The sequence below is a fragment of the Oncorhynchus keta genome, chromosome 10 (assembly GCF_023373465.1).
Source record: "Oncorhynchus keta strain PuntledgeMale-10-30-2019 chromosome 10, Oket_V2, whole genome shotgun sequence".
Classification (NCBI taxonomy): domain Eukaryota; kingdom Metazoa; phylum Chordata; class Actinopteri; order Salmoniformes; family Salmonidae; genus Oncorhynchus; species Oncorhynchus keta.
In genome coordinates, this window is record NC_068430.1 from 69,870,066 (window position 1) to 69,897,286 (window position 27,221).

The 27,221-nt window shown below is 46.5% G+C and overlaps 1 protein-coding gene across 1 annotated transcript in view; it reads right to left on the reverse strand.

The window, feature by feature from the left end:
- The window catches only part of sh3pxd2aa (SH3 and PX domains 2Aa), a 128,726-nt gene that overhangs the window by 67,909 nt on the left and 33,596 nt on the right, over nucleotides 1-27,221 (reverse strand). The window contains exons 3-5 of the mRNA XM_052527785.1: nucleotides 26,492-26,567; nucleotides 23,824-23,900; nucleotides 18,828-18,913 (exon numbers count right to left, since the gene is read on the reverse strand). Coding sequence (XP_052383745.1) covers nucleotides 18,828-18,913; nucleotides 23,824-23,900; nucleotides 26,492-26,567 — 239 coding nt within the window. The remainder of the gene's footprint in view (nucleotides 1-18,827; nucleotides 18,914-23,823; nucleotides 23,901-26,491; nucleotides 26,568-27,221) is intronic.

Genomic DNA, 27,221 nt, shown 5'->3' on the forward strand with positions numbered 1-27,221 from the left:
ACGATGACAGACTTACAGTAGCTAACTAATAACCCTTCATACCTGAGAACAAGAACAGTCTCCTGGTTAAATCGATACTGTGTGTGTTTCGACTCAGTTTAAAAAAACACACTTTGAGGTGTATTATCATCAGGGGCGCAACTTTCACTGGGGACGGGGGTGGACATGTGACATTTATTTGGATACATCCATAACAAGGAGCTAATGAGTGGCGATTTCTCCAGGCATAGAAAATGTGATCACTCGTCACAACACTGTTGTTTAGAGGAGCTAGCCAACAACACAGCTGGAGTAATACAATCACTTCAAACTGAAGCTGGAAAGACAGCAAATTAGCTGTGTTTCGTTTGACCTTTTTTCAATTTATATTTTTTGGGGATATATCCATAAAAATGATGCCAGCTGATTCATGATTTCGAATGGCTGAGAAACACTGCCTGATGTGCTGTTGAAAACTAAATATCAGTCTAAAAGAAATGTGAGATCGTGTCTAGATCCTTTTTATGGTGGAGATGAAGTTTATAAAGTGCCTGGGCTGATGAGACGGTGGATTGTGCAGTCAGATGGAACAGAGTAAATAGGTAGTGTAACGTCTAGCTTTTGCCGGTGGTAACTTGTGGAACAGACACCGACTGGAAAGCGCTTTTAACCAATCAGCACTCAGGATTAGACCCACCCATTGTATGTATGTATGTATGTATGTATGTATGTATGTATGTATGTATGTATGTATGTATGTATGTATGTATGTATGTATGTATGTATGTATATATATATATACTTCTAAAACCAAAGTTGCACCCCTGATTATCATAATTTGATGGTCCTGAGCTTAGCTAAGCATTCAGGAATTTCATTAACCCTCAACAACAGAGTGGCCTACATACATCTACTCAACAAACTGTTGTGTAAACATTGACATACATTATCCCATTAACCTAGCATTAGCCTACAGTAGTAGCTAAACAGTAGCTAGCGTTAAATGCAAGTAAACAGTGACCTAAATTAGCCCATTAGCGGATTTAGCCTAGCTCAGCCGCTAAGCTAATAGCTAGCTCGCATCCAGGTCAGGCTTGTGGTCAATGGGACTAGGGATGGTTATTTTGGGCAGTTTTGGGTCCCGGGTTTTTGGGATGCATCTGAAAGACATTAGGAGGGGGGCGGTCTGGCCCCTCTGGCTGGTAACCAGTTTACTCAAGGCTGAAATAATACTGTTCCCTCTGGGGCGAGGCAGTGAGTTCTGGCCGATTGCTCCCTTCCTATGTATCGTAATGAGAGAAATATTTTAAGGACAGAGGGAAAGAGGAAGGGGAAGAGGAGGGGAGAAATGGCTTCCCCCATATTGCTTCTACCTTACAGATCTACAAACATTGAAGGGTTAGGGCCCAAAAGTAGGGTTAAGGAGTTCATTGAGACGGTCTTTAAATCCTGTGTGCGACTATCCAAACCAGGCAGTCTGGTTTGTCAGACAGACTGAGAGATAAAGACTGAGGGGGTCTTTAGCTACAGTAATAACATGATGGTTGTGCACTAATTACACCCAATGGCCCCCAGAGTTTGGCCCGGTGGTTCGAAGGTAAACGTGCACTTCTCCAAATGAATCTGTCCCTCCTTCCTCTCTCTCTCTCTCCCCCCTCCCTCTCTCTTGCCTTCTCAAAACAGTCCAAAGGGCTTTGTTGGCATGGGAAATATATGTTTACATTGCCAAAGCAAGTTAAATAGATCATATAAAAAAATGAACAATCAAAAATGAACAGTAAACATTACACTCACAAAAGTTTCAAAGGAATAGAGACATTTAAATGTCGATGCACAGTGTTAAAGTCTCCCTCCCTCCCTCCATAAGTAAACCCAATCTGAACCTCAGCCCCCTTAGCCAAACCCCCTCTAACCTGAACCCTAAATCCCTGATGAGTACCATATCACCACCCCTCAACTCTCCCCTCCCCGCCCCCCTAATTATTGGGCCAAGGCTCAAGCTCCGTCTGCCCACTAGCAACCCTCCCCTAAAAGGGTACAGAGAATCAATTACCCCCCCACAAACACACACACATACACATACACACACAATTACCCCCTCCCCTAACACACACCCCATCCATTCTTTCTAATTAGCCAAAAAGGCCCAGTCTGATTGGAGACTTACACCATCACTTGGGACAACACAATGCTACTTAGCTCATAGCCTGCGGAGAGGCCCCAACAGCTGACCAATCACTTGAGTCCATGACTTATCCCAGTTATAATCTGATAAGAAGACTGAAGACTGGGACCACTGTCTCTCAAAGGGAATTGTCGTTGTTATTTACAGGAAGGTGGTGAACAATGTGAGTTCTGAGCAGTGATGTCAGTTAGTGCCGACGTATTTCGCATATTTAGCTCCTAAGCAACTTTGTACACGCATTTCGCTACACCTGCAATAACATCTGCTAAATAAGTGTATGTGACCAATCAAATTTGACATTCAACTGAAGGGTATAAAATCGTTCATCCTTCATTCAGTCAGACAGGGATTATAATGCAATATTCTAAGTGCATCTGCTGATGGACTGTACTGTCGAGCCTAGTTTGAGCCCCGATACAGGTGCTGTGGATATGGCCATTCCATTCAAATTCATCCATCATTTAAATCACAGCGAAAAGAAAGTGTGAAAATTCCTCCCATGTCAGACCGAGGAAAAGAGCGAGAGAATCTTAAAAAACGATCAGAAAAGACAAGGAATCGTGTCTGGAAATCTATCTCTCACAGGAACAGCCCGGGGCCAAAATGTACATCAATAATGACAGAGAGGGGAAAGAAACGACAGGAGAAAAAAAAACAACAGTAAAATACCAGACAGTGGACACATTTATCTCTGACGGAAAGCCCCCTGGGACACTTTTCTCCCTACTGTAGTTTGGAGCCACAGGGTCACTGGCTGCAGCCCTGCAGTCTGCACTGTATTCCAGCTGATCTGGGTCTAGACAGCTGTTTCCAGATCGGGCCATTTACACCGAGGAGAACGCCGCCTCGTGGTGAGTTGGTGGAATGAACATGACCACGCTGCTGTACTTGTGGGAAATGCTTAAAAGTGAAGATTCGAGTTGTCTTTAATGTGTTCGTTGTTGATTCCAGGTGAAACTCAAGCTCACAAGCATATATTTCAAGTTCATTTGTGCAGAGAAGGATCAATAAATGAATTGCACATGTTTTGAGGCTTTGACACTGCTGTGTTGGTGTGTAAGAGATAAAGACTGAAAGATAGACGGAAAGACTTGACATACAAAGAATGTACATGTCATTTAAGACATAAAAGATGAAGAACTCTCATTTGAAAACCAAGTTGAGCTATTCTAAGGCACATCAATGAAATCAGCCTTGAATTTGTCTCTCTGTTGCAGTACTCCCATTCACAGGCAGATGTCCCTAATATCAACTTCAATGTCAATTTAAGGGGCTTTACTGGCATGGTAAACATTAGTTTATATTGCCAAAGCAAGTGAAATAGATAATAAACAAAATGAATTAAACAATAAAAAATCAACAGTGAACAAAAGTTCAAAAAAAATAAATACATTTAAAATGTCATATTATGTCTATATACAGTGTTGTAATGTCATATTATGTCTATATACAGTGTTGTAATGTCATATTATGTCTATATACAGTGTTGTAATGTCATATTATATCTATATACAGTGTTGTAATGTCATATTATGTCTATATACAGTGTTGTAATGTCATATTATGTCTATATACAGTGTTGTAATGTCATATTATGTCTATATACAGTGTTGTAATGTCATATTATGTCTATATACAGTGTTGTAATGTCATATTATGTCTATATACAGTGTTGTAATGTCATATTATGTCTATATACAGTGTTGTAATGTCATATTATGTCTATATACAGTGTTGTAATGTCATATTATGTCTATATACAGTGTTGTAATGTCATATTATGTCTATATACAGTGTTGTAATGTCATATTATGTCTATATACAGTGTTGTAATGTCATATTATGTCTATATACAGTGTTGTAATGTCATATTATGTCTATATACAGTGTTGTAATGTCATATTATGTCTATATACAGTGTTGTAATGTCATATTATAGCTATATACAGTGTTGTAATGTCATATTATGTCTATATACAGTGTTGTAATGTCATATTATGTCTATATACAGTGTTGTAATGTCATATTATGTCTATATACAGTGTTGTAATGATGTGCAAATAGTTCAAATGCAAAGGGGAAAATAAATAAACATAAATATAGGTTGAACTTACAATGGTGTTATATCCCTGTACCTCACACACACACTATAACTAATCTGGATCCCTCAAGGTCTGCCCTTTTCAAGGTGCGATTGGTGGGATTGATTCCTACTGTACAGAGACACATGGCCCCAGTGGAATCAGATCATGGTCTGAGAATTCAATCTACGTTAGCAGCCGTGCCCTTTGGAAAGGTTTGACTCATTCTCTTGATTCAGTTTGAAACAGCTGTAGGAGTAGTCTTGTTCCAGTCCTAACACTACCAGTCTGGTAGGCAAGGTACTATAGGAGTAGCAGAGGGTACTATAGGAGTAACAGACGGTATTATAGGAGTAATATAGGGTACTATAGGGGTAGCAGAGGGTACCATAGGAGTAGCAGAGGGTACGGCATGAGTAGCAGAGGATGTTATATGAGTAGCAGAGGATACTATAGGCGTAACAGAGGGTACGGCAGGAGTAACAGAGTGTACTACAGGAGTAACAGAGTGTACTACAGGAGTAACAGAGTGTACTACAGGAGTAACAGAGTGTACTACAGGAGTAACAGAGGGTACGGCAGGAGTAACAGAGTGTACTACATGAGTAACAGAGAGTACGGCAGGAGTAACAGAGGGTACGGTAGAATTACAGAGGGTACTGGAGGAGTAACAGAGGGTACTGTAGGAGTAGCAGAGGGTATTATCGGAGTAACATATGGTACTATAGGTGTAGCAGAGGGTAATATAGGAGTAGCAGAGGATACTATAGGAGTAACAGGGGGTACTGTAGGAGTATCAGAAGGTACTATAGGAGTAGCACAGGGTACTATAGGAGTAGCAGAGGATACTGTAGGAGTAACAGAGGGTACTACAGGAGTAACAGAGGGTACGGCATGAGTAGCAGAGGATATTATATGAGTAGCAGAGGATACTAAAGGCGTAACAGAGGGTACTATAGGAGTAACAGAGTGTACTACAGGAGTAACAGAGTGTACTACAGGAGTAACAGAGTGTACTACAGGAGTAACAGAGTGTACTACAGGAGTAACAGAGGGTACGGCAGGAGTAACAGAGGGTACGGTAGAATTACAGAGGGTACTGGATGAGTAACAGAGGGTACTGTAGGAGTAGTAGAGGGTATTATCGGAGTAACATATGGTACTATAGGTGTAGCAGAGGGTAATATAGGAGTAGCAGAGGATATTATCGGAGTAGCAGAGGATACTATAGGAGTAACAGGGGGTACTGTAGGAGTATCAGAAGGTACTATAGGAGTAGCACAGGGTACTATAGGAGTAGCAGAGGATACTGTAGGAGTAACAGAGGGTACTGCAGGAGTAACAGAGGGTACTACAGGAGTAACAGAGGGTACTACAGGAGTAACAGAGGATACTACAGGAGTAACAGAGTGTACTACAGGAGTAACAGAAGGTACGGTAGGAGTAACAGAGGGTACGGTAGGGATTACAGAGGGCACTGCAGGAGTAACAGAGTGTACTACAGGAGTAACAGAGGGTACTACAGGAGTAACAGAGGGTACGGTAGGGATTACAGAGGGTACTGGAGGAGTAACAGAGGATATTATCGGAGTAGCAGAGGATACTATAGGAGTAGCAGAGGATACTATAGAAGTAACAGAGGGTACTGTAGGAGTAGCAGAGGCTTCTTAAGGAGTAACAGAGGGTACCGTAGGAGTAGCAGAGGATATTATCGGAGTAGCAGAGGATACTTTAAGAGAAGCAGAGGGTACTATAGGAGTAGCAGAGGATACTGTAGGCGTAACAGTGGGTCCTACAGGAGTATCAATAGGAGGTGTTACTAATAACCAACACATGCCTAATCAATTATATTTTTATGGCTTGTTAATGAAAGGTACTATAAAGTACATTCTAACAGCAGTTTGCCTAACAGCAGTTTGCCTATTCTAACAGCAGTTTGTTCAGGTGGGCCTCCATGCTTCAGCAAACAAAGGAAAGGGGGTGCAAGACAACAATGTGAGACAGTGTTCTTGTCTAGACTGTCAAGCTCAAGAGCTAACTCTACACCATCAATCCTCCACCCCTAACCCCCATACCCTCCCTAGGGTCCCTCTTCACCCCCACTCCTCCCCCTCCTCCTCATCCTTTCCTCTCCTCCTTTTACAGTAACTGATGAGGTGGACACATTTCACCACACTGACTGCTGCACTGACTGCGACTATTCATCATACTCATGTGCACGCACGCACGCACGCACGCACGCACACACGCACGCGCACGCACGCGCGCACGCACGCACGCACGCACGCACGCACGCACGCACGCACGCACGCACGCACGCACGCACACACACACACACACACACACACACACACACACACACACAAATTCCGAATGCCAAACCTAACAACACAGATAACATCAAAACCCCAATACTAGCAATCTGACTTGTTACACTGTTGCAAAACAATTACTCAACTTCTATTCTTCCATTGATCTGTTCAGTTTTGAAATGAACACACACAAAGCAGCATTTCAAAATATAATTCCATGTCCAAATGGAGTGAACTGCCCGTTCTGTCTCTCTGTGTGTGTGTGTGTTTGTGTGTGTGTGCGTGCGTGCGTGCGTGCGTGCGCTCCGTTTGAAAATCAACACACACAGTAGGAGGGCCCTACGCTCCGACACACACACAAACATATCAGTTTGTATGCCAGGCTGGGTTCAGAGTGCTTTCGCCACTGTTTCGAAAGCTGAAACAGAGCATATCACTTTGGATACAATGCTATGGGCCTCCCAATACTCTGGGTAGACCAGTATTGATTACAGGGGGCAGGGAGTAGAAGCTTTATCCATCAGGGTTGAGTGGCTAAAGCTGTTAGCTGGAGCTGTTAGTCTGCTGCTTCAACTGGCCTATCTGTTACACAGGCAGCCCTGAGGGAGGCACAGGGGGAGGTGGAGAGATCACTGACTGAGGTAAGAGAGGGAGTTGGGACAATGGAGCAGGAGGAGGGAGGATATGTTGTATGGTCTGGTAGTCACAGTCAGAGACGAACTGCTACCATATTATACACAGGTACAAAAGTACACATACATGCAAGCTCTATCTAGAACAGTGGTGGCGGTCTATGTATATTTGTAAACAACAGCTGGTGTACAAAATCTAAGGAAGGTTTTGCTCGCCTGAGGTAGAGTCTCTCATGATAAGCTTTAGACCACACTATTTACCAAGAGAGTTTTCATCTGTATTTTTCGTAGCTTTCTATATACGACCACAAACCAATACTGGCACGAAGACTGCACAACTCAACGAGCTGTATACGGCCATAAGTAAACAGGAAAAAGATCATCTAGAGGCGGCGCTCTTGGGTGGGGACATTAATGAAGGGAATCTCAAATCCGTTTTACCTCATTTCTACCAGCATGTTAAATGTGCAACCAGAGGGGAAATAACTCTAGACCACCTTTACTCCAAACACAGAGATGCGTACAAAACTTTCCCTCGCCCTCCATTTGGCAAATCTGACCATAATTCTATCCTCCTGATTCCTGCTTACAAGCAAAAACTAAAGCAGGAAGCACCAGTGACTCGGTCAATAAGAAAGTAGTCAGATGAAGCAGATGCTAAGCTACAGGACTGTTTTGCTAGCATAGACTGGAATATGTTCCGGGATTCTTCCGATGGCATTGAGGAGTACACCACATCAGTCACGGGCTTCATCAATAAGTGCATCGATGACGTCATCCCCACAGTTACCGTACGTACATACCTCAACCAGAAGCCATGGATTACAGGCAACATCCACATTGAGCTAAAGGGTAGAGCTGCCGCTTTCAAGGAGCAGGAATCTAACTTGGAAGCTTATAAAAAATCCCACTATGCCCTCCGACGAACCATCAAACAGACAAAGCTTCAATACAGGACTAAGATTAAATTGTACTATATCGGCTCCGACACACGTCGGATATGACAGGGCTTTCAAACTTTTATAGACTACCAAGGGAAGAATATCCGCAATCTGCCCAGTGACACAAGCCTACCAGACGAGCTAAATTACTTCTATGCTCGCTTCGAGGCAAGTAACAATGAAGCACGCATTAGAGCATCAGCTGTTCTGGGAGGCTGTGTAATCACGCTCTTCGTAGCCAATATGAGTAAGACCTTTGTACAGGTCAACATTCACAAGGTCACAGGGCCAGACGGATTACCAGGACGTGTACTCCGAGCATGCACTGACCAACTGGTGTCTTCACTGACATTTTCAACCTGTCCCTGACTTGAGTATGTAATACCAGCATTTTTCAAGCAGACTACCATAGTCCCTCTGCCCAAGAACACTAAGGTAACCTGCCTAAATGACTAACGACCGTAGCACTCACGTCTGTAGCCATGAAGTGCTTTTATGGCTGGTCATGGCTCACATCAACACCACTATACCAGAAACCCTAGGCCCACTCCAATGTGAACGAAGAAGGCCCTACAAATTGTCTCCAGCCACTGTAGTCATAGATTGTTCTCTCTGCAACCGCACGGCAAGCGGTCCCGGATCGCCATGTTTAGGTCCAAAAGGCTTCTTAAAAATTCTACCCCCAAGCCATAAGACTCCTGAACAGCTAATCAAAGGGCTACCCAGACCCCTCTTTTACGCTGCTGCTACTCTCTGTTCATTATCTATGCATAGTCACTTTAACTCTACCTACATTAACATATTACCTCAATTACCTCGACTAACCGGTACCTAACCGGTACCTAGCCGGTACCCCCTGTATATAACCTCGCTATTGTTATTTTACTGCTACTGTTTAATTATTAGTTACTTTATTTTCATTTTTTTCTTAACACTTTTTTGTTCTTTAAAACTTCTTAAAGCATTGTTGGTTAAGGGCTTGTAGGTAAGCATTTCACTGTAAGGTTTTTACCTGTTGTATTCGGCACATGTGACAAATAACATTTTATTTTATTTTAATCTATCTACATCTCCATGGGTCTTTCTCTCTCTCTTTTGGAACAGATGAGGGACAATGGACACATAACGCACTGTCATGACGTGCCCCTTTTGGGTGAGGATCATAGCCCCCCCCCTCTCTTTCTCTCCCACCACGGGTTTATAGCTGTCATAAATACCGAAACTCGTTTCCTCACTCTGCCAAAATGAAAGTTTTGCAATAAGGTAACCTCAAAAGATTGAATAATCCAACCATATTTCTGTATTCCAACCAGTTGAAACTGTCTGTGGGTACTTAAAGAACAATCATGTCGAATGCCTTACTGATTTGTAATGTAACTACCAGAGCAGAACATCATAACTGTTTCTCTGAATGTGTACATTTCCCAGTTACCAGATTTACATCTAAATATTGTAGAATGTATATGATTAAATATGAAAGTATTTGTGAGAAGATGAGTTGTGATGTTAGCCTTCTAAATGAGATAATTTTTTTCATATAAAGTTTTAACTATAACTCAATGACCACACCCCGTGAGCACAGACATTTACATCGGCGACATGGAACGCCCCCTTTTCTACTCCAGTATAAACCCACATCCGACAAAATGTACAATAGACCAAAACATGCCGGGTTGCTGCCGGTGGGTAAAGTGGTTCTAGCTGTGACCTGAATAATCAACCATTGAGATCAGAAAACATGGCCCTGTCGCTACATGTTGAAATGCTTGGCCATTTAAATATAGTCAAGAGAACACAGGGATGAGGTCCCCACATTGGAATGGCTACCACTCTATAGACCAAGCAGACTCAGGCGTGAGCCGGATGTTGCAAAATGGTTTGAACTACAACTCTACAAAAGGACAAGACCAGAGAACTTGAAGATCATCCCCAAACTGAAATAGTGAAGAAATCTACAAACTAAAGACCGGCTGCAGCTGTTCAAATACTTTAGTCTGGTAAACGTATCCAATCTCAGAACAGTTCCGAATGGTCCTCTGACGTATCCATTATAAAAACCTAAAACTACAGAAGGCTTTGATCTCTGGTGGACAAACCAGAGACTTGCTGTCGACAATCTATCCAGCAGACGGACCGGCAGTCGCAGAGAGGGACGACAAAGTCATAGACTTGTAAATTGCATTTCTAAAATCCAAATGAGCGGTTGTAAGGGTGAAAAATATCCATATTTACTATGAACGTATTGTGTGTATGTGGTGGGTCCATTCTGTTCTCCTGCTCTTTCTTATCTGTCCCCACCGCTTTCCTTTGTCTACCAAGCCATCATATCAGTTTCATCCACTAGGGACTAGGGACTTTTTCTCATTATGATGCTAGGGTTCGTGCAGATATCCAAGGTTTTGCGATGTTCAGGAATGAGACTGATGAGGTAATACTACATTAATAGAAGACTGCAATCGATAAGATAATAAAATATCTGAAGAGCTTTATTTGGGAAATTGCAACTCGAAAAAACTATTTTTTGTCGTGGTGCTCTGACTTCCAAGGTAATTCCTATTCAACACACACACACACACACACACACACACACACACACACACACACACACACACACACACACACACACACACACACACACACACACACACACACACACACACACACACACACACACACACACACACACACACCTGTTTGGACCAGGTCAAACTGCCTCCTATAATTCCATGATTAATGTGTTTCAAATTAGTTTTCCTCCTGCAGATTACTCTGGAGTATAGTCACACACACACACACACACCTGTTTGGAACAGGTCAAACTGCCTCCTATAATTCCATGATTAATGTGTTTCAAATTAGTTTTCCTCCTGCAGATTACTCTGGAATATTGTCACACACACACACACACCTGTTTGGAACAGGTCAAACTGCCTCCTATAATTCCATGATTAATGTGTTTTAAATTATTTTTCCTCCTGCAGATTACTCTGGAGTATAGTCACACACACACACACACGCACACAGAAAGAGACACACATGCACACCGCCCCTCCCTACCACACACACACCAATCATGGAAGTAAATCAGTGGCCAATCTCACTGCTAAATGTCCTCTAATTCGTTTCCATTTAGCGGATGTGAAGGAAAGGAACCAAGATGAAAGCCCATACAATTTCCCCCCAGACAGAAATCTACTTCTGAATCATGATGTGTAACAGCTAGAATAGTCCATGTCTGCATCTCAAATGGCACCCTATTCCCTATATAGTGCACACATTTTCTGCAGAGGCGATAAGGAATAGTGTGCCATTTAGGATGCAGCCTTTCTGGATGCAATGCACCACCACTATGAAATGTGTGAGTGCTAGAATAGTACATGAGAGATGGATAAAATCCACCTCCACCATTACTTCCCATTGTTACAATAGACAGGAACAAGCTTAGCATGTCCATTTAGTCTACCACACTTTCCATGTCCATTATCATACATATTGATGCTATAATGGAGTCACAATCTTAGCCAGGCTTTCCTTTAGAGATGAGGACTGGCCAAGAGCAATGCAATGTAATGAGATTGTGTGTGTGTGTGTGTGTGTGTGTGTGTGTGTGTGTGTGTGTGTGTGTGTGTGTGTGTGTGTGTGTGTGTGTGTGTGTGTGTGTGTGTGTGTGTGTGTGTGTGTGTGTGTGTGTGTGTGTGTGTGTGTGTGTGTGTGTGTGCGAGAGAGAGAGGGGGTGGGATGAGAGGGAAAGAGAGGGAAAGAGAGAGAGAGAGCACTGAGGGTATAGGGTGTACGTGTGTATTATTGATGGAGATATGTGACTTCGTCTTCTCCGACTTGTCTCTGGACTACATGATTAATGTGTTGTCTTTACATACCAAAATAGACCACACCACTCATGTCATAGAGAATACAAAAAAGGAGGGAGGTAGAGAGAGAGAGAGAGAGAGAGAGAGAGAGAGAGAGAGAGAGAGAGAGAGAGAGAGAGAGAGAGAGAAAGAGAGAGAGAGAAAGAGAGAGATAATGAAGTGAGAAAAAGATGGAGAGAGCGATGAATGGAGCTATAGAAAGACTGTGAGCGATACAGCTAGGGAGGGGAGGAATGAGGGAGGGGAGAAGGGAGAAAGAGAGAGAAAGAGAGAGAGAGGCTGTTGATCGAATCCTAACCACTTTGGCAATAGCGTTTCTAACCTTGAGCTGTCATGTCAATTAAAGCAGACTTGAAGTTATGAGCTGGGGATGGACAGAACGAGAGAAAAGAGGAGGAAATAGGGAGGAGGGAGGGAAAGAGACTCTATTAAGCCTCAGCAGGAAATCACCGTGAGACAGAGGTCACTATATCTGCTGTCTTCTCCTCTTCCCTCTCTCTATCTCTTTTCTCCTCACATTCTTTCTTCATTCCAGTGAAAGAAGGAAGGATTTAAACAACCGGGAAGCAGAGAAGCGAGGCAGAGAAGCGAGGCAGAGAAGCAAGGCAGAGGAGAGGCAGAGAAGCGAGGCAGAGGAGAGGCAGAGAAGCAAGACAGAGGAGAGGCAGAGAAGCAAGGAAGAAGAGAGGCAGAGAAGCGAGGGAGAGAAGCGAGGCAGAGAAGCGAGGCAGAGGAGAGGCAGAGAAGCAAGGCAGAGGAGAGGCAGAGAAGTGAGGCAGAGGAGAGGCAGAGAAGCAAGGCAGAGAAGCGAGGCAGAGGAGAGGCAGAGAAGCAAGGCAGAGGAGAGGCAGAGAAGCAAGGCAGAGGAGAGGCAGAGAAGCAAGGCAGAGGAGAGACAGAGAAGCAAGGCAGAGGAGAGGCAGAGAAGCAAGGCAGAGGAGAGGCAGAGAAGCAAGGCAGAGGAGAGGCAGAGGAGAGGCAGAGAAGCAAGGCAGAGGAGAGGCAGAGAAGCAAGGCAGAGGAGAGGCAGAGAAGCAAGGCAGAGGAGAGGCAGAGAAGCAAGGCAGAGGAGAGGCAGAGAAGCGAGGCAGAGGAGAGGCAGAGAAGCAAGGCAGAGGAGAGGCAGAGAAGCAAGGCAGAGGAGAGGCAGAGAAGCAAGGCAGAGGAGAGGCAGAGAAGCAAGGCAGAGGAGAGGCAGAAAAGCAAGGCAGAGGAGAGGCAGAGTAGCAAGGCAGAGGAGAGGCAGAGAAGCAAGGCAGAGGAGAGGCAGAGGAGAGGCAGAGAAGCAAGGCAGAGGAGAGGCAGAGAAGCAAGGCAGAGGAGAGGCAGAGAAGCAAGGCAGAGGAGAGGCAGAGAAGCAAGGCAGAGGAGAGGCAGAGAAGCAAGGCAGAGGAGAGGCAGAGGAGAGGCAGAGAAGTGAGGCAGAGGAGAGGCAGAGAAGTGAGGCAGAGGAGAGGCAGAGAAGAGAGGCAGAGGAGAGGCAGAGAAGCAAGGCAGAGGAGAGGCAGAGAAGCAAGGCAGAGGAGAGGCAGAGAAGAAAGGCAGAGGAGAGGCAGAGGAGAGGCAGAGAAGCAAGGCAGAGGAGAGGCAGAGAAGCAAGGCAGAGGAGAGGCAGAGAAGCAAGGCAGAGGAGAGGCAGAGAAGCAAGGCAGAGGAGAGGCAGAGAAGCAAGGCAGAGGAGAGGCAGAGGAGAGGCAGAGAAGTGAGGCAGAGGAGAGGCAGAGAAGTGAGGCAGAGGAGAGGCAGAGAAGAGGCAGAGAAGTGAGGCAGAGGAGAGGCAGAGAAGCAAGGCAGAGGAGAGGCAGAGAAGCAAGGCAGAGGAGAGGCAGAGAAGCAAGGCAGAGGAGAGGCAGAGAAGCAAGGCAGAGGAGAGGCAGAGAAGCAAGGCAGAGGAGAGGCAGAGAAGCAAGGCAGAGGAGAGGCAGAGAAGCAAGGCAGAGGAGAGGCAGAGTAGCAAGGCAGAGGAGAGGCAGAGAAGCAAGGCAGAGGAGAGGCAGAGGAGAGGCAGAGAAGCAAGGCAGAGGAGAGGCAGAGAAGCAAGGCAGAGGAGAGGCAGAGAAGCAAGGCAGAGGAGAGGCAGAGAAGCAAGGCAGAGGAGAGGCAGAGAAGCAAGGCAGAGGAGAGGCAGAGAAGCAAGGCAGAGGAGAGGCAGAGGAGAGGCAGAGGAGAGGCAGAGAAGTGAGGCAGAGGAGAGGCAGAGAAGAGGCAGAGAAGTGAGGCAGAGGAGAGGCAGAGAAGTGAGGCAGAGGAGAGGCAGAGAAGTGAGGCAGAGGAGAGAGGCAGAGGAGAGGCAGAGAAGTGAGGCAGAGGAGAGGCAGAGAAGTGAGGCAGAGGAGAGGCAGAGAAGCAAGGCAGAGGAGAGGCAGAGAAGCAAGGCAGAGGAGAGGCAGAGAAGCAAGGCAGAGGAGAGGCAGAAGAGAGGCAGAGGAGAGGCAGAGAAGTGAGGCAGAGGAGAGGCAGAGAAGTGAGGCAGAGGAGAGGCAGAGGAGAGGCAGAGAAGTGAGGCAGAGGAGAGGCAGAGAAGTGAGGCAGAGGAGAGGCAGAGAAGCAAGGCAGAGGAGAGGCAGAGGAGAGGCAGAGAAGCAAGGCAGAGGAGAGGCAGAGAAGCAAGGCAGAGGAGAGGCAGAGAAGCAAGGCAGAGGAGAGGCAGAGAAGCAAGGCAGAGGAGAGGCAGAGAAGCGAGGCAGAGGAGAGGCAGAGAAGCAAGGCAGAGGAGAGGCAGAGAAGCAAGGCAGAGGAGAGGCAGAGAAGCAAGGCAGAGGAGAGGCAGAGAAGCAAGGCAGAGGAGAGGCAGAGAAGCAAGGCAGAGGAGAGGCAGAGTAGCAAGGCAGAGGAGAGGCAGAGAAGCAAGGCAGAGGAGAGGCAGAGGAGAGGCAGAGAAGCAAGGCAGAGGAGAGGCAGAGAAGCAAGGCAGAGGAGAGGCAGAGAAGCAAGGCAGAGGAGAGGCAGAGAAGTGAGGCAGAGGAGAGGCAGAGAAGCAAGGCAGAGGAGAGGCAGAGAAGCAAGGCAGAGGAGAGGCAGAGAAGCAAGGCAGAGGAGAGGCAGAGAAGCAAGGCAGAGGAGAGGCAGAGAAGCAAGGCAGAGGAGAGGCAGAGTAGCAAGGCAGAGGAGAGGCAGAGAAGCAAGGCAGAGGAGAGGCAGAGGAGAGGCAGAGAAGCAAGGCAGAGGAGAGGCAGAGAAGCAAGGCAGAGGAGAGGCAGAGAAGCAAGGCAGAGGAGAGGCAGAGAAGTGAGGCAGAGGAGAGAGGCAGAGGAGAGGCAGAGAAGTGAGGCAGAGGAGAGGCAGAGAAGTGAGGCAGAGGAGAGGCAGAGAAGAGGCAGAGAAGTGAGGCAGAGGAGAGGCAGAGAAGTAAGGCAGAGGAGAGGCAGAGAAGCAAGGCAGAGGAGAGGCAGAGAAGCAAGGCAGAGGAGAGGCAGAGAAGCAAGGCAGAGGAGAGGCAGAGGAGAGGCAGAGAAGTGAGGCAGAGGAGAGGCAGAGAAGTGAGGCAGAGGAGAGGCAGAGGAGAGGCAGAGAAGTGAGGCAGAGGAGAGGCAGAGAAGCAAGGCAGAGGAGAGGCAGAGGAGAGGCAGAGAAGCAAGGCAGAGGAGAGGCAGAGAAGCAAGGCAGAGGAGAGGCAGAGAAGCAAGGCAGAGGAGAGGCAGAGAAGCAAGGCAGAGGAGAGGCAGAGAAGCGAGGCAGAGGAGAGGCAGAGAAGCAAGGCAGAGGAGAGGCAGAGAAGCAAGGCAGAGGAGAGGCAGAGAAGCAAGGCAGAGGAGAGGCAGAGAAGCAAGGCAGAGGAGAGGCAGAGAAGCAAGGCAGAGGAGAGGCAGAGTAGCAAGGCAGAGGAGAGGCAGAGAAGCAAGGCAGAGGAGAGGCAGAGGAGAGGCAGAGAAGCAAGGCAGAGGAGAGGCAGAGAAGCAAGGCAGAGGAGAGGCAGAGAAGCAAGGCAGAGGAGAGGCAGAGAAGTGAGGCAGAGGAGAGGCAGAGAAGCAAGGCAGAGGAGAGGCAGAGAAGCAATGCAGAGGAGAGGCAGAGAAGCAAGGCAGAGGAGAGGCAGAGAAGCAAGGCAGAGGAGAGGCAGAGAAGCAAGGCAGAGGAGAGGCAGAGTAGCAAGGCAGAGGAGAGGCAGAGAAGCAAGGCAGAGGAGAGGCAGAGGAGAGGCAGAGAAGCAAGGCAGAGGAGAGGCAGAGAAGCAAGGCAGAGGAGAGGCAGAGAAGCAAGGCAGAGGAGAGGCAGAGAAGCAAGGCAGAGGAGAGGCAGAGGAGAGGCAGAGAAGTGAGGCAGAGGAGAGGCAGAGAAGTGAGGCAGAGGAGAGGCAGAGAAGTGAGGCAGAGGAGAGGCAGAGAAGTGAGGCAGAGGAGAGGCAGAGGAGAGGCAGAGAAGAGGCAGAGGAGAGGCAGAGAAGTGAGGCAGAGGAGAGGCAGAGAAGCGAGGCAGAGGAGAGGCAGAGAAGTGAGGCAGAGGAGAGGCAGAGAAGCAAGGCAGAGGAGAGGCAGAGAAGCAAGGCAGAGGAGAGGCAGAGAAGCAAGGCAGAGGAGAGGCAGAGAAGCAAGGCAGAGGAGAGGCAGAGAAGCAAGGCAGAGGAGAGGCAGAGAAGTGAGGCAGAGGAGAGGCAGAGAAGCAAGGCAGAGGAGAGGCAGAGAAGCAAGGCAGAGAAGAGGCAGAGAAGTGAGACAGAGGAGAGGCAGAGAAGTGAGGCAGAGGAGAGGCAGAGAAGCAAGGCAGAGGAGAGGCAGAGAAGTGAGGCAGAGGAGAGGCAGAGAAGCAAGGCAGAGGAGAGGCAGAGAAGCGAGGCAGAGGAGAGGCAGAGAAGCGAGGCAGAGGAGAGGCAGAGAAGCAAGGCAGAGGAGAGGCAGAGAAGCGAGGCAGAGGAGAGGCAGAGAAGTGAGGCAGAGGAGAGGCAGAGAAGCGAGGAAGGGAATAAAATAATGAGTGGAGTAATTGAAACATGGATGAGAAAACTGTCAGCATCTAACTAGGGAGTCTGCGCCTCAGGTGGTGTGCTTGCCTGCATGCGTGTGTGTTACCAGTCTATTACAACTGATTTGGAGCTTTCGAACGTGAATTTGGAGAGCACAGTTTTCGTTCCCCTAATTAAAAAGTACCCAGAGGGGAAAGGAACATCTCCAAGAAGTATGAAACTTGTATGAACCCCCCCCCCCCTTTGCCCTCAGAACAGCATCAATTTGTCAGGGAATGGACCCTACAAGGTGTTGAAAACATTCCACAGAGATGCTGGCTCATGTTGACTCCGATGCTTCCCACAGTTGTGTCAAGATGGCTGGATGTCCTTTGGGTGGTGGACCATTCTTGATACACACTGGAAACGGTTAAGTGGGAAAAACCCAGCAGGGTTGCAGTTCTTGACACAAACCGGTGCGCCTGGCACCTACTACCATACCCCTGTTCAAAGGAACTTATTTTTTTACACATTGTTAATCATGCCTTGAGTACTTCCCAATAGGACCAACAGTTCATGGGAAAGGTGTAGAAGTAGGAAGACGTTGAGCGAAACAAACACACACCCACACACACAGACACACACCCACACACACACACAGACACACACACACACACATACACACACACACACACACACACACAGACACAGACACACACACATACACAGACACACACAGACGCACACACACACATACAGACACACACACACAAACACACACACACAGACACACACACAAACACATAGACACACACACACAAACACACACACACAGACACAGACACACAACCCCCCCATAGTCAGCCAACTATCTACCACATAGACAGCACATTAGTAGCTCTACCTCTCAGTATACACCCCCATAGTTCCCTTTTAGTGTTTGGAACATGGCCGCCCTACAAGCCCTACAAACTCTGTCCATGGATTAGTGTGTGAACCCTCTACCCTCCTGCTGGTGGCATCAAAGCCTGGCCTCCACTTCCTCTGTTCAAAAGGACCCACACTGTAAACAATGAGGCCTCAGCCTCTCAGAGTCTCTCTGAGACACACCGCACAGCAGGATGGGAAAGTTTTGAAAAAGAGACAGGGCGAAATATTGACCCAGTTTGGTGAGGACACACATTGTTAGAGTGAGAGTTAGAGAGAGAGAGATCATACACTCATGGGCTTCAGCAAAAAATATAATTATAGTTTGATAAATGTCGATAAACGTATATTTTTCCCCCGCAATTACTTATATTTACTGTTCATTTTTTATAGTTTATTTTACTTTTGTTTATCCATTTCACTTGCGTTCCCATGCTAATAAAGCCCCTTGAATAGATGTGTGTGTGTGTGTGTGTGTGTGTGTGTGTGTGTGTGTGTGTGTGTGTGTGTGTGTGTGTGTGTGTGTGTGTGTGTGTGTGTGTGTGCGTGCGTGCGTGCGTGCGTGCGTGCGTGCGTGCATGTTAACTATACTAGTGTGGACCAGAAGTCCCCACGATAATAGTAAACAATCAAAAATTTGACTAACTGGAAACATTTAGTTGGTCCCCACGAGGTCAAATGCTATTTCTAGGGAGTTTAGGGTTAAGGTTTGAAATGAGTGTTAGGGTTAAGGCTTAGGGTTAGGAGCTAGGGTTCGTTTTAGGGTTAGGAGCTAGGGTTAGGTTAGAGTTATGGTTAAGTTTCCGGGTTAAGGTTAAAGGATAGGGAAAATAGGATGTTTCATGTGACTGAATTGTGTGTCCCCACAAGGTTAGTTGTACAAGACTGTGTGTGTGTGTGTGTGTGTGTGTGTGTGTGTGTGTGTGTGTGTGTGTGTGTGTGTGTGTGTGTGTGTGTGTGTGTGTGTGTGTGTGTGTGTGTGTGTGTGTGTGTGTGTGTGTGTGTGTGTGTACTCACTCTACTGGGGGTTGAGGTCATCAGATTTGGTCTCAAAGAAGCGCAGCACCTCCTCACTCTGAGACAACTGAGGAGGGAGACGGACCAGAGCCTGAGAGAGAGAGAGAGAGAGAGAGAGAGAGAGAGAGAGAGAGAGAGAGAGAGAGAGAGAGAGAGAGAGAGAGAGAGACAGAGAGAGAGAGAGAGAGAGAGAGAGAGAGAGAGAGAGAGAGAGAGAGAGAGAGACAGAGAGAGAGAGACAGAGAGAGAGACAGAGAGACAGACAGAGAGACAGAGAGAGAGAGAGAGAGACAGAGAGAGAGAGAGAGAGAGAGAGACAGAGAGAGAGACAGAGAGAGAGAGAGAGAGAGAGAGAGAGAGAGAGGGGAGAGAGAGAGAGAGAGAGAGAGAGAGAGAGAGAGAGAGAGAGAGAGAGAGAGAGAGAGAGATGGGGGGGGAATAGGGGAAGGAGGGAGGGGGAGAGAGGGGGGGGGCAGAGGGGGAAAGGGGAGGGAGGGAGAACATCCGTTGTAAGATACCGTGCAACGATGCACCACACAAAGCAGCTCTTGGAATGATGAACTACGGAGGATGCATTCCAACATCCATTTGACGTTCTACCTTTACAGTAACACACAGTATAATCCTTAGCACAGAGTCTGGCTCCAATTCAATGGAAGATCATATGTCAGCCTTTTCCACTGAGGATGGACATCCATTTGTAATGGTCATGCTAAGTCACACTACTATAGGAACAGATCAATAGGAGCCAATGACAAGGTAGACATAGCGGACATATAGTACTATATCTGAGATTGATGTTGAACAACATCTATATCATATTGATGGGATTTATTTCACAGGGACAGTGCACAACTTCAAATCAATTAATATTCCATTGTTCACAATAAGAGCAAATACCCGTCCGCACTCATATTATCCTTTTCTAGTCATGTGTCATTGAGGAAGTGTATATTATATTAAAAGACAGCTAGTGATACAGATGGTTTGGCTCCAGCCTCTCACAATCCCTTGAGAGGGCCTTCTGTGTCATCACGATCCTTCTGTTGTTTGTCTTGTGACAACAAACAGGAAGTAGTAAAGTTCAGGTCAGAAGATGATGAGTGATAGACAGGCAGAACAATCTCTTAACATCTCCAAACATAAAACATATTTTAAGACATATTAAGTAAATAAGATAATGAGCTATTTTCTTTTTTTAAACCTTTAAAAGTTGAGTAAGCAAAAATGTTGTCCACAAATGTACCAACATTTCTATTATGTAAATAGTTTATGATTAGTGTGTCACACCCTGACCATAGTTTGCTTTGTATGTATGTTTCTATGTTTTGTTTGGTCAGGGTGTGATCTGAGTGGGCATTCTATGTTACACGTCTAGTTTGTCTATTTCTATGTTTGGCCTGATATGGTTCTCAATCAGAGGCAGGTGTTAGTCATTGTCTCTGATTGGGAACCATATTTAGGTAGCCTGTTTGGTGTTGGGTTTTGTGGGTGATTGTTCCTGTCTCTGTGTTTGCACCAGATAGGGCTGGTTTGGGTTTTCACATTACTTGTTTTGTTAGTCTATTCATGTATAGTTTTTTTTATTAAAGAACCATGAATAACAACCACGCTGCGTTTTCATCCACCTCTCCTTCAACTCGAGAAAACCGTTACATAGTGACTGCAATAATGTAGTTATTTTGTTAGATACTTCTCCCTATTAGCTGAAATTGATTTTTTTGTCAAAGCTATTTTAGCTGTCGCACCAGCTTTTCGGTCCGAACAGATTCACAAATCATGGGAATTTGTCAAGCTATGCAGACGTTGACTCCCGAGGCATTTGTTCCGAGGCATGTGTTTCTACGCAACTTCCCTGCCCTTGCCGGGGCAGGCCTGCTCCCTCCGTGGCTAAAGCCAGCGTGAGAAACATGCTAACAAATGTTTGTGCTATGAAATGAAATAAACACTACACTCTGACACACGAAACGTATTTCCTAGATTCATGATAGTGCTATTAAACGAAGCAAGGAAAGTTCATTTCAAAACGTGATGTTAGCTTTGCTGGAATGTGCTGCTGTTTTAGGTAAATAATGAATCTGCTAGCTTCAGACATGACTGACGGCATCTTTAAGTTGTGTTTGAGCATTTACATAAAGACTGGGCACGAGTATTTGGAGGTTATTAAAACATATCATCCAAGTTGAGAGAAAGTCTTTCAAAATGTTGGATTTCACTGATTATAAGATGTGGCCTTGGACAATAAAGTCCACACTTTCATCTGTGTTTTCGAGGCAGAAAACTGCACACCTTCCCTACTTCGGGTGGAGCAGCTGTATTGTGTGTGTGACAGTCCAGCCCCCTTGTTTGTTTACATCCTTGGCCTTTGATACCATGGTGTGTGAAAAAGGGAGGTGGGGAGAGAAAGAGAGAGGGAAAGAGAGAAAGAGAGAGAGGGAGAGAGGGAGAGGGAAAGCGAGAGAGGGAAAGAGCGAGTAAGTGTGTGTGTGTGTGTGTGTGTGTGTGTGTGTGTGTGTGTGTGTGTGTGTGTGTGTGTGTGTGTGAGAGAGAGAGGGGGGAGTAAGTGAGAGAGAGAGAGAGAGAGAGAGGGAGGTAAGTGTGTGTGAGAGAGGGGGGGTAAGTGAGAGAGAGCGAGTAAGTGTGTGTGTGTGTGTGTGAGAGAGAGAGAGAGAGAGAGAGAAGTAACTTTTGTTCATTTTTTTACTGTTTATTTCACTTTTGTTTATTATCTATTTCACTTGCTTTGGCAATGTAGACATGCCAATAAAGCACTTAAATTGAAATTGAATTGAGAGAGAGAGAGGGAGAGGTAGCAAGAGAGAGAGGGGGGTGTGAGGAGGCAGTGGAGGGAGAGGGTGAGGAGGAGAGGGGGTAGAGAGAGAGAGAGAGGGAGAGAGAGGGGGAGAGACAGGGGCAGAGAGAGAGAAGCCTTGCTATTGAGAAAGGTTGCCGTAGGCAGACCTGGCTCTCAAGAGAAGACAGGCTAGGTGCCTCCTGAGTGGTGCAGTGGTCTGTGCCACTAGAGACTCTGGGTTCAAGTCCAGGCTCTGTCGCAGCTGGGAGACCCATGGGGCGGCACACAATTGACCCAGTGTCGTCTGCATTAGGGGAGTGTTTGGCCGGCAGGGATGTCCTTGTCCCATCCCGCACGCTGTGGCGGGTGCACGCTGACACAGTCGCCAGGTGTATGGCGTTTCCTCCGACACATTGGTGCGGGCATTTTTTCAAGAAGCAGTGTGGCTTGGTTGGGTTATGTTTCGGAGGACACACGGCTCTCGAGCTTCGCTTCACTGTAAGGGAGTTGCAGCGATGACATAACACTGGTTATGTGCACACTGGTTATGTGCACACTGGTTATGTGCACACTGGTTATGTGCACACTGGTTATGTGCACACCGGTTATGTGCACACTGGTTATGTGCACACCGGTTATGTGCACACTGGTTATGTGCACACTGGTTATGTGCACACTGGTTATGTGCACACTGGTTATGTGCACACCGGTTATGTGCACACTGGTTATGTGCACACTGGTTATGTGCACACTGGTTATGTGCACACTGGTTATGTGCACACTGCCCACAAAATGAGGTGGAAACTAAGCTGCACTAACTAACCTCCTGCAAAATGTATGACCATTTTAGGGACACATATTTCCCTCAGATTACATCGACAAATCCAATTTAGATAAACTCCCATATCTATCTGTGCAATCACAGCAGCAAGATGACCTTCTGACCTGTTGCCAAAAGAAAAGGATGAAGAACAAAATGTTACTATCGTTACATAGAGACAATATGACATGTGAATTGTCTTCATTATTTTGGAACTTGTGTGAGTGTAATATTTCTTATTCACTTTTTAGAGAGAGAGAGAGAGAGAGAGAGAGAGAGAGAGAGAGAGAGAGAGAGAGAGAGAGAGAGAGAGAGAGAGAGAGAGAGAGAGCAAGAGAGAGAGAGAGAGAGAGAGAGAGAGAGAGAGAGAGAGAGAGAGAGAGAGAGAGAGAGAGAGAGAGCAAGAGAGAGAGAGAGAGAGAGCAAGAGAGAGAGAGAGAGAGAGAGAGAGAGAGAGAGAGCAAGAGAGAGAGAGAGAGAGAGAGCGAGCGAGAGAGAGAGAGAGAGAGAGAGAGAGAGAGAGAGAGAGAGAGAGAGAGAGAGAGAGAGAGAGAGAGAGAGAGAGAGAGAGCAAGAGAGAGAGAGAGAGAGAGAGAGAGAGAGAGAGAGAGCAAGAGAGAGAGAGAGAGAGAGAGCAAGAGAGAGAGAGAGAGAGAGAGAGAGAGAGAGAGAGAGAGAGAGAGAGAGAGAGAGAGAGAGAGACTAAACAAAGGAGAAACAATAAGAGCTTTTTTGAAGTCAGACTGCTGAATGACCAAAGGCTGAAGTTTTGGGGGAGTTTTAGAAAACTTTCATTAAAATTAAATTAAATACTGAGGGCATAGCCTTTCTCTATTTATCTTTATCTATTTATTTGAAAGAGTGGGTCGCTTTTTAAAGTCTATCTTTTGTTGGGCACTCAGAAGTGTTCTTGTGTGTTCTAAACAGAACTAGGTCAAATCTCTTTCTAAAACTTCATGACCAGAATAAACCAAAGCCTTATTAGAGACCCGTGTGTATGACAATGTGTTTTCAGACTAGCTAAGTATTTGAAAAACATTTCCTCGGTTGGGCCGTTGTAGGTTTGCTAGCCTTGTAACTGCCCCTGAACATCGTAAAAATACTTATTTTAAAACTCAACAAGATGAGTTAAGGGAATCAAGTATTTGCACAGAAATGTGCAACCGACAACACCATCTTATTGTGTGCACCCCTTCTACACCCGTGTTTAACCTCACGCCTGAGGTGTTCGCTGACACGTGTGTCTGGTTACCATCTGTCACCCCTGACCTCTGACACCTAAATCCCAATAAAATGTGACAGGGGGGAGCTCAAGTGGGACAGGAGGTTTACAGCGCGTATGTGTGTGTGTGTGTGTGTGTTTTGACAGTAATGCCTCCTTGCTCACCCTGCAGTAGTCATCGATGAAACGTAGCCTCTTCATGGCCACATCACGCACATGACTCCGCCTGAACAGGATTTTACCTGAGGGAGGGAGGGGGAATGAGAGAGAGAGAGAGTAGATAAGAAGGACACATTTTAGATGTTAGAGAGTGTAAAACTGTAATAAATTAAAGACCAGTACAATCCTGTCTCATCGCAGAGGACAAACGTTTAGTGTGTTTGTGTATTACCACAGGCTAACACCAGATGTCAGTAACACATGAAAGACTTCTGAACCACAACAATCTCACTCTCATACTCTCATAGTGAACGGTCTTGTCCTGCATTGCCCTCTTAACATATCAAATGGGATTTAAGCGCTTGGAGGTTATGTATCTAGTCTAACTCAGTGACTTCAAAGAAAAATGGCACCAGCCAATCAGAACGCACCCTACTCCAGGGTATGCCGCGGTCCCTACAGTCCCACGGGAAGTGATCAAATTACCCTTCCTGTGAACTGAAGACACAGAGGATGAGAAGAAGAGCTGGGGACAGACTGTGTGCGTTCTGATTGCCAGCAATACTTTGAATAATGAATAGTAGAGGGGTAATAGTGCAGTACTGGAGTTTCTTAGATCAGAGACAATCATGTAAACAACAGGGAATCTCCAGCCATAACTCTGACTTGCAAAACCTAAGTCTTTGATGGCCAGCTGCTAACATTGTGTGTAATTGAGTGAATCCTATGGGGACTATTTCAAAGAAGTTGCCATGGACACATTTCCACATCTGGACTGGACGAAGACATTGTATTTGGTGCGACTCATTTTGTAACGCTGCTGACTACTGCCCTCTTGAACAGGTATCTCTTGCAAAAGAGGTGTTATATCTCGATGAGACTCTCCGTTCAAAATACATGTTACAAAAGGTATGTAAACAGATGGAGGTGGATGTTTTGGTTGACACCCAGGTGGCTTAATGTGAGGTGGGTTGGCGGGGTGGGGACTGCCTGGCGACTCTGAATTCTCCCAATGCTATGTGTTGGCTTCATACCTCGGCTTGAACCTGCCATCATAGAAGTTGTTTGTGGTGACGAGGCATGTTGTACAAAACAAAGTCATCAGCGACAGGATCATCTCTAGCCAGAGTATCAAAACCAATGACCAATTTTCAAAGAAATCGCTTTACCCACATGTGATCTGGCTCGGGACCAACCCATCGGTCTCTGGGACTGTGGCAACCTGGGGGCCAGCAGGGAGCTACAAAGGAAGGAGTAGGACCGTGGTCAGCTCCAGAGGGCTTGCCAGGCCAAGGTGAGTCAGCACCATGGACAGCTCTACAGGCACCAACTGGGGCGGGTGAATCAACACCAATATTACCCAGTCCAGGTGCTGCATCCAATTGGCACCTGGAATTGGTGCAACATGTCCCTCGTTACTCAAAATGGGTATAAGTAGAGGTTCAGTCACTCGGGGGGTGTGGACAGACAGGCAGAGGGTACGCCTAGTCCTCAGAAGAACCGGAGTGAGAATGAGAAGCACCTCGATCAGACGCCTAAGAAGATACTAGAGGATGTTCGACTCTCTCTCTTCCTTTTCTTTGGCCCCAAAGAAAGAGGACCCATTCCCCGGGCAGCAGGCTACCCGGCACAAGTTGAGGGCACGTATTGAAACCGGACTCATCGTTCTCTCACTTTTGTTCATTAACACAGGCCGAGGAGCCGCCCCGCCGGACACAGAGTGACCCACCCGTTACCGGAGAGGCCTTTAGGTTGTATTTCACCCCTCCCCTGTCCCCCCAACCTATATAAACAACAACATTTGTTTATGCACCGATCAGACGGTCCGAATGTGTTCGCGTTCTAGAATGGTCGTGGAGGGGGAGTCAAGATCAGACTCAATGTGGAGAAGAAACAAATGTTCAGGGTGTGGCGTTTTGGCCGGGGCAATAAGTCTGGGTGGCCAGGCACGGGTAGGGAGAGGGCTGAGAGCATGTGGTCTCCCTCCGGCTCTAAGAGAGCCTAACCAACATAAACAGTAAACAGACAGAAGCCTCTCACTCGCACAGCAGGAGTGTTGTCTCTCTCTCTGTTCCACCATCTCTTCCTCAATCTCTTTTTCCATTGTGTGTCTTTCACTCCCACATCAGACAGACACACACTGTCAGCACCTGCCTGCTGCTGCACCTCCGAGAGACAGTCAACTGGATGGACCGACTGATGAATAATGTATGAACGACACTAGGAGGGGCGTCGATACGAGCAGGATACTGACGCGGTGTAACTTCCTGCCAAGTCAGCGCTATCGATGACTTGACTGTCATGGTGGTGTCTGTCTGCCTCAAGTCAGACTGTACTTCCTTATGAACTCCAATAAGTCCCTATGGATATTGCCATGTCATTAGATCTTATGGCCATATATGGCAAGGGATCGATTAGAGTGTTGGTCCGGGTTCAATGGTAAAGGCCATGGGGTTGACAGGGACTTTGCTTATCGGAGTGTGAAAGACTTTATACGTGTGGAGAGAAGAAGGAAAGGAAAGGAGAGATGGAGAGAAAAATGATAGAGACTGACCTGGGAGAAATGATGGAGACTGACCTGGGAGAAATGATGGAGACTGGACAGGGAGAAATGATGGAGACTCACCTGGGAGAAATGATGGAGAGTGACCTGGGAGAAATGATGGAGACTCACCTGGGAGAAATGGGATGATTCTCTTTTTGGGATCTTTCTGCCCTCCCTCGATTGGGAACTTGTCAAGAATCTGCATCTGTAAAGAGCAACACACACAGACATTTTTGTATTAATTTAAGAGTGAGAGAACTATTTGGCAAACATTTACAAATGTACTTCAGCTCACTGAGGAACTGAATAGTGTTTCATTGAATTTCACTGAAAGAAACAGCTGGGCTCAGTATTTAAAATTCCCCGCCACTCCGATCACAGCATCAGAGATTATATCTTATCAAAGCTCGGACACATTTTAAATTCCCATTCGGACAAGGACAAACGCTGCATGGTGTTTTGCTGCTTGTGGTGGAGAGGAGTTAATGTGAGTCGATTTATTCATAAAGCCATCGTGGTACTAAGGGGGGAGAAGTGCTGACACCGGGGTTAGAGGGAACTGCATGCACACACACACACACACACACACACACACACACACACACACACACACACACACACACACACACACACACACACACACACACACACACACACACACACACACACACACACACACACACACACACACACACACACACACACAGGGACTTTTTCCACACACCCACACAAACTGCAGAGGTCAGAGATGCCAGCCATTGTCGGCCATATTGTGTTTATCCAATTTCAACCCCTAAATAAATCAGGGGGGGGATTTGGAAAAGTAAATGGGGCTGTGGGGGAAGAAGCCTATTCTGTC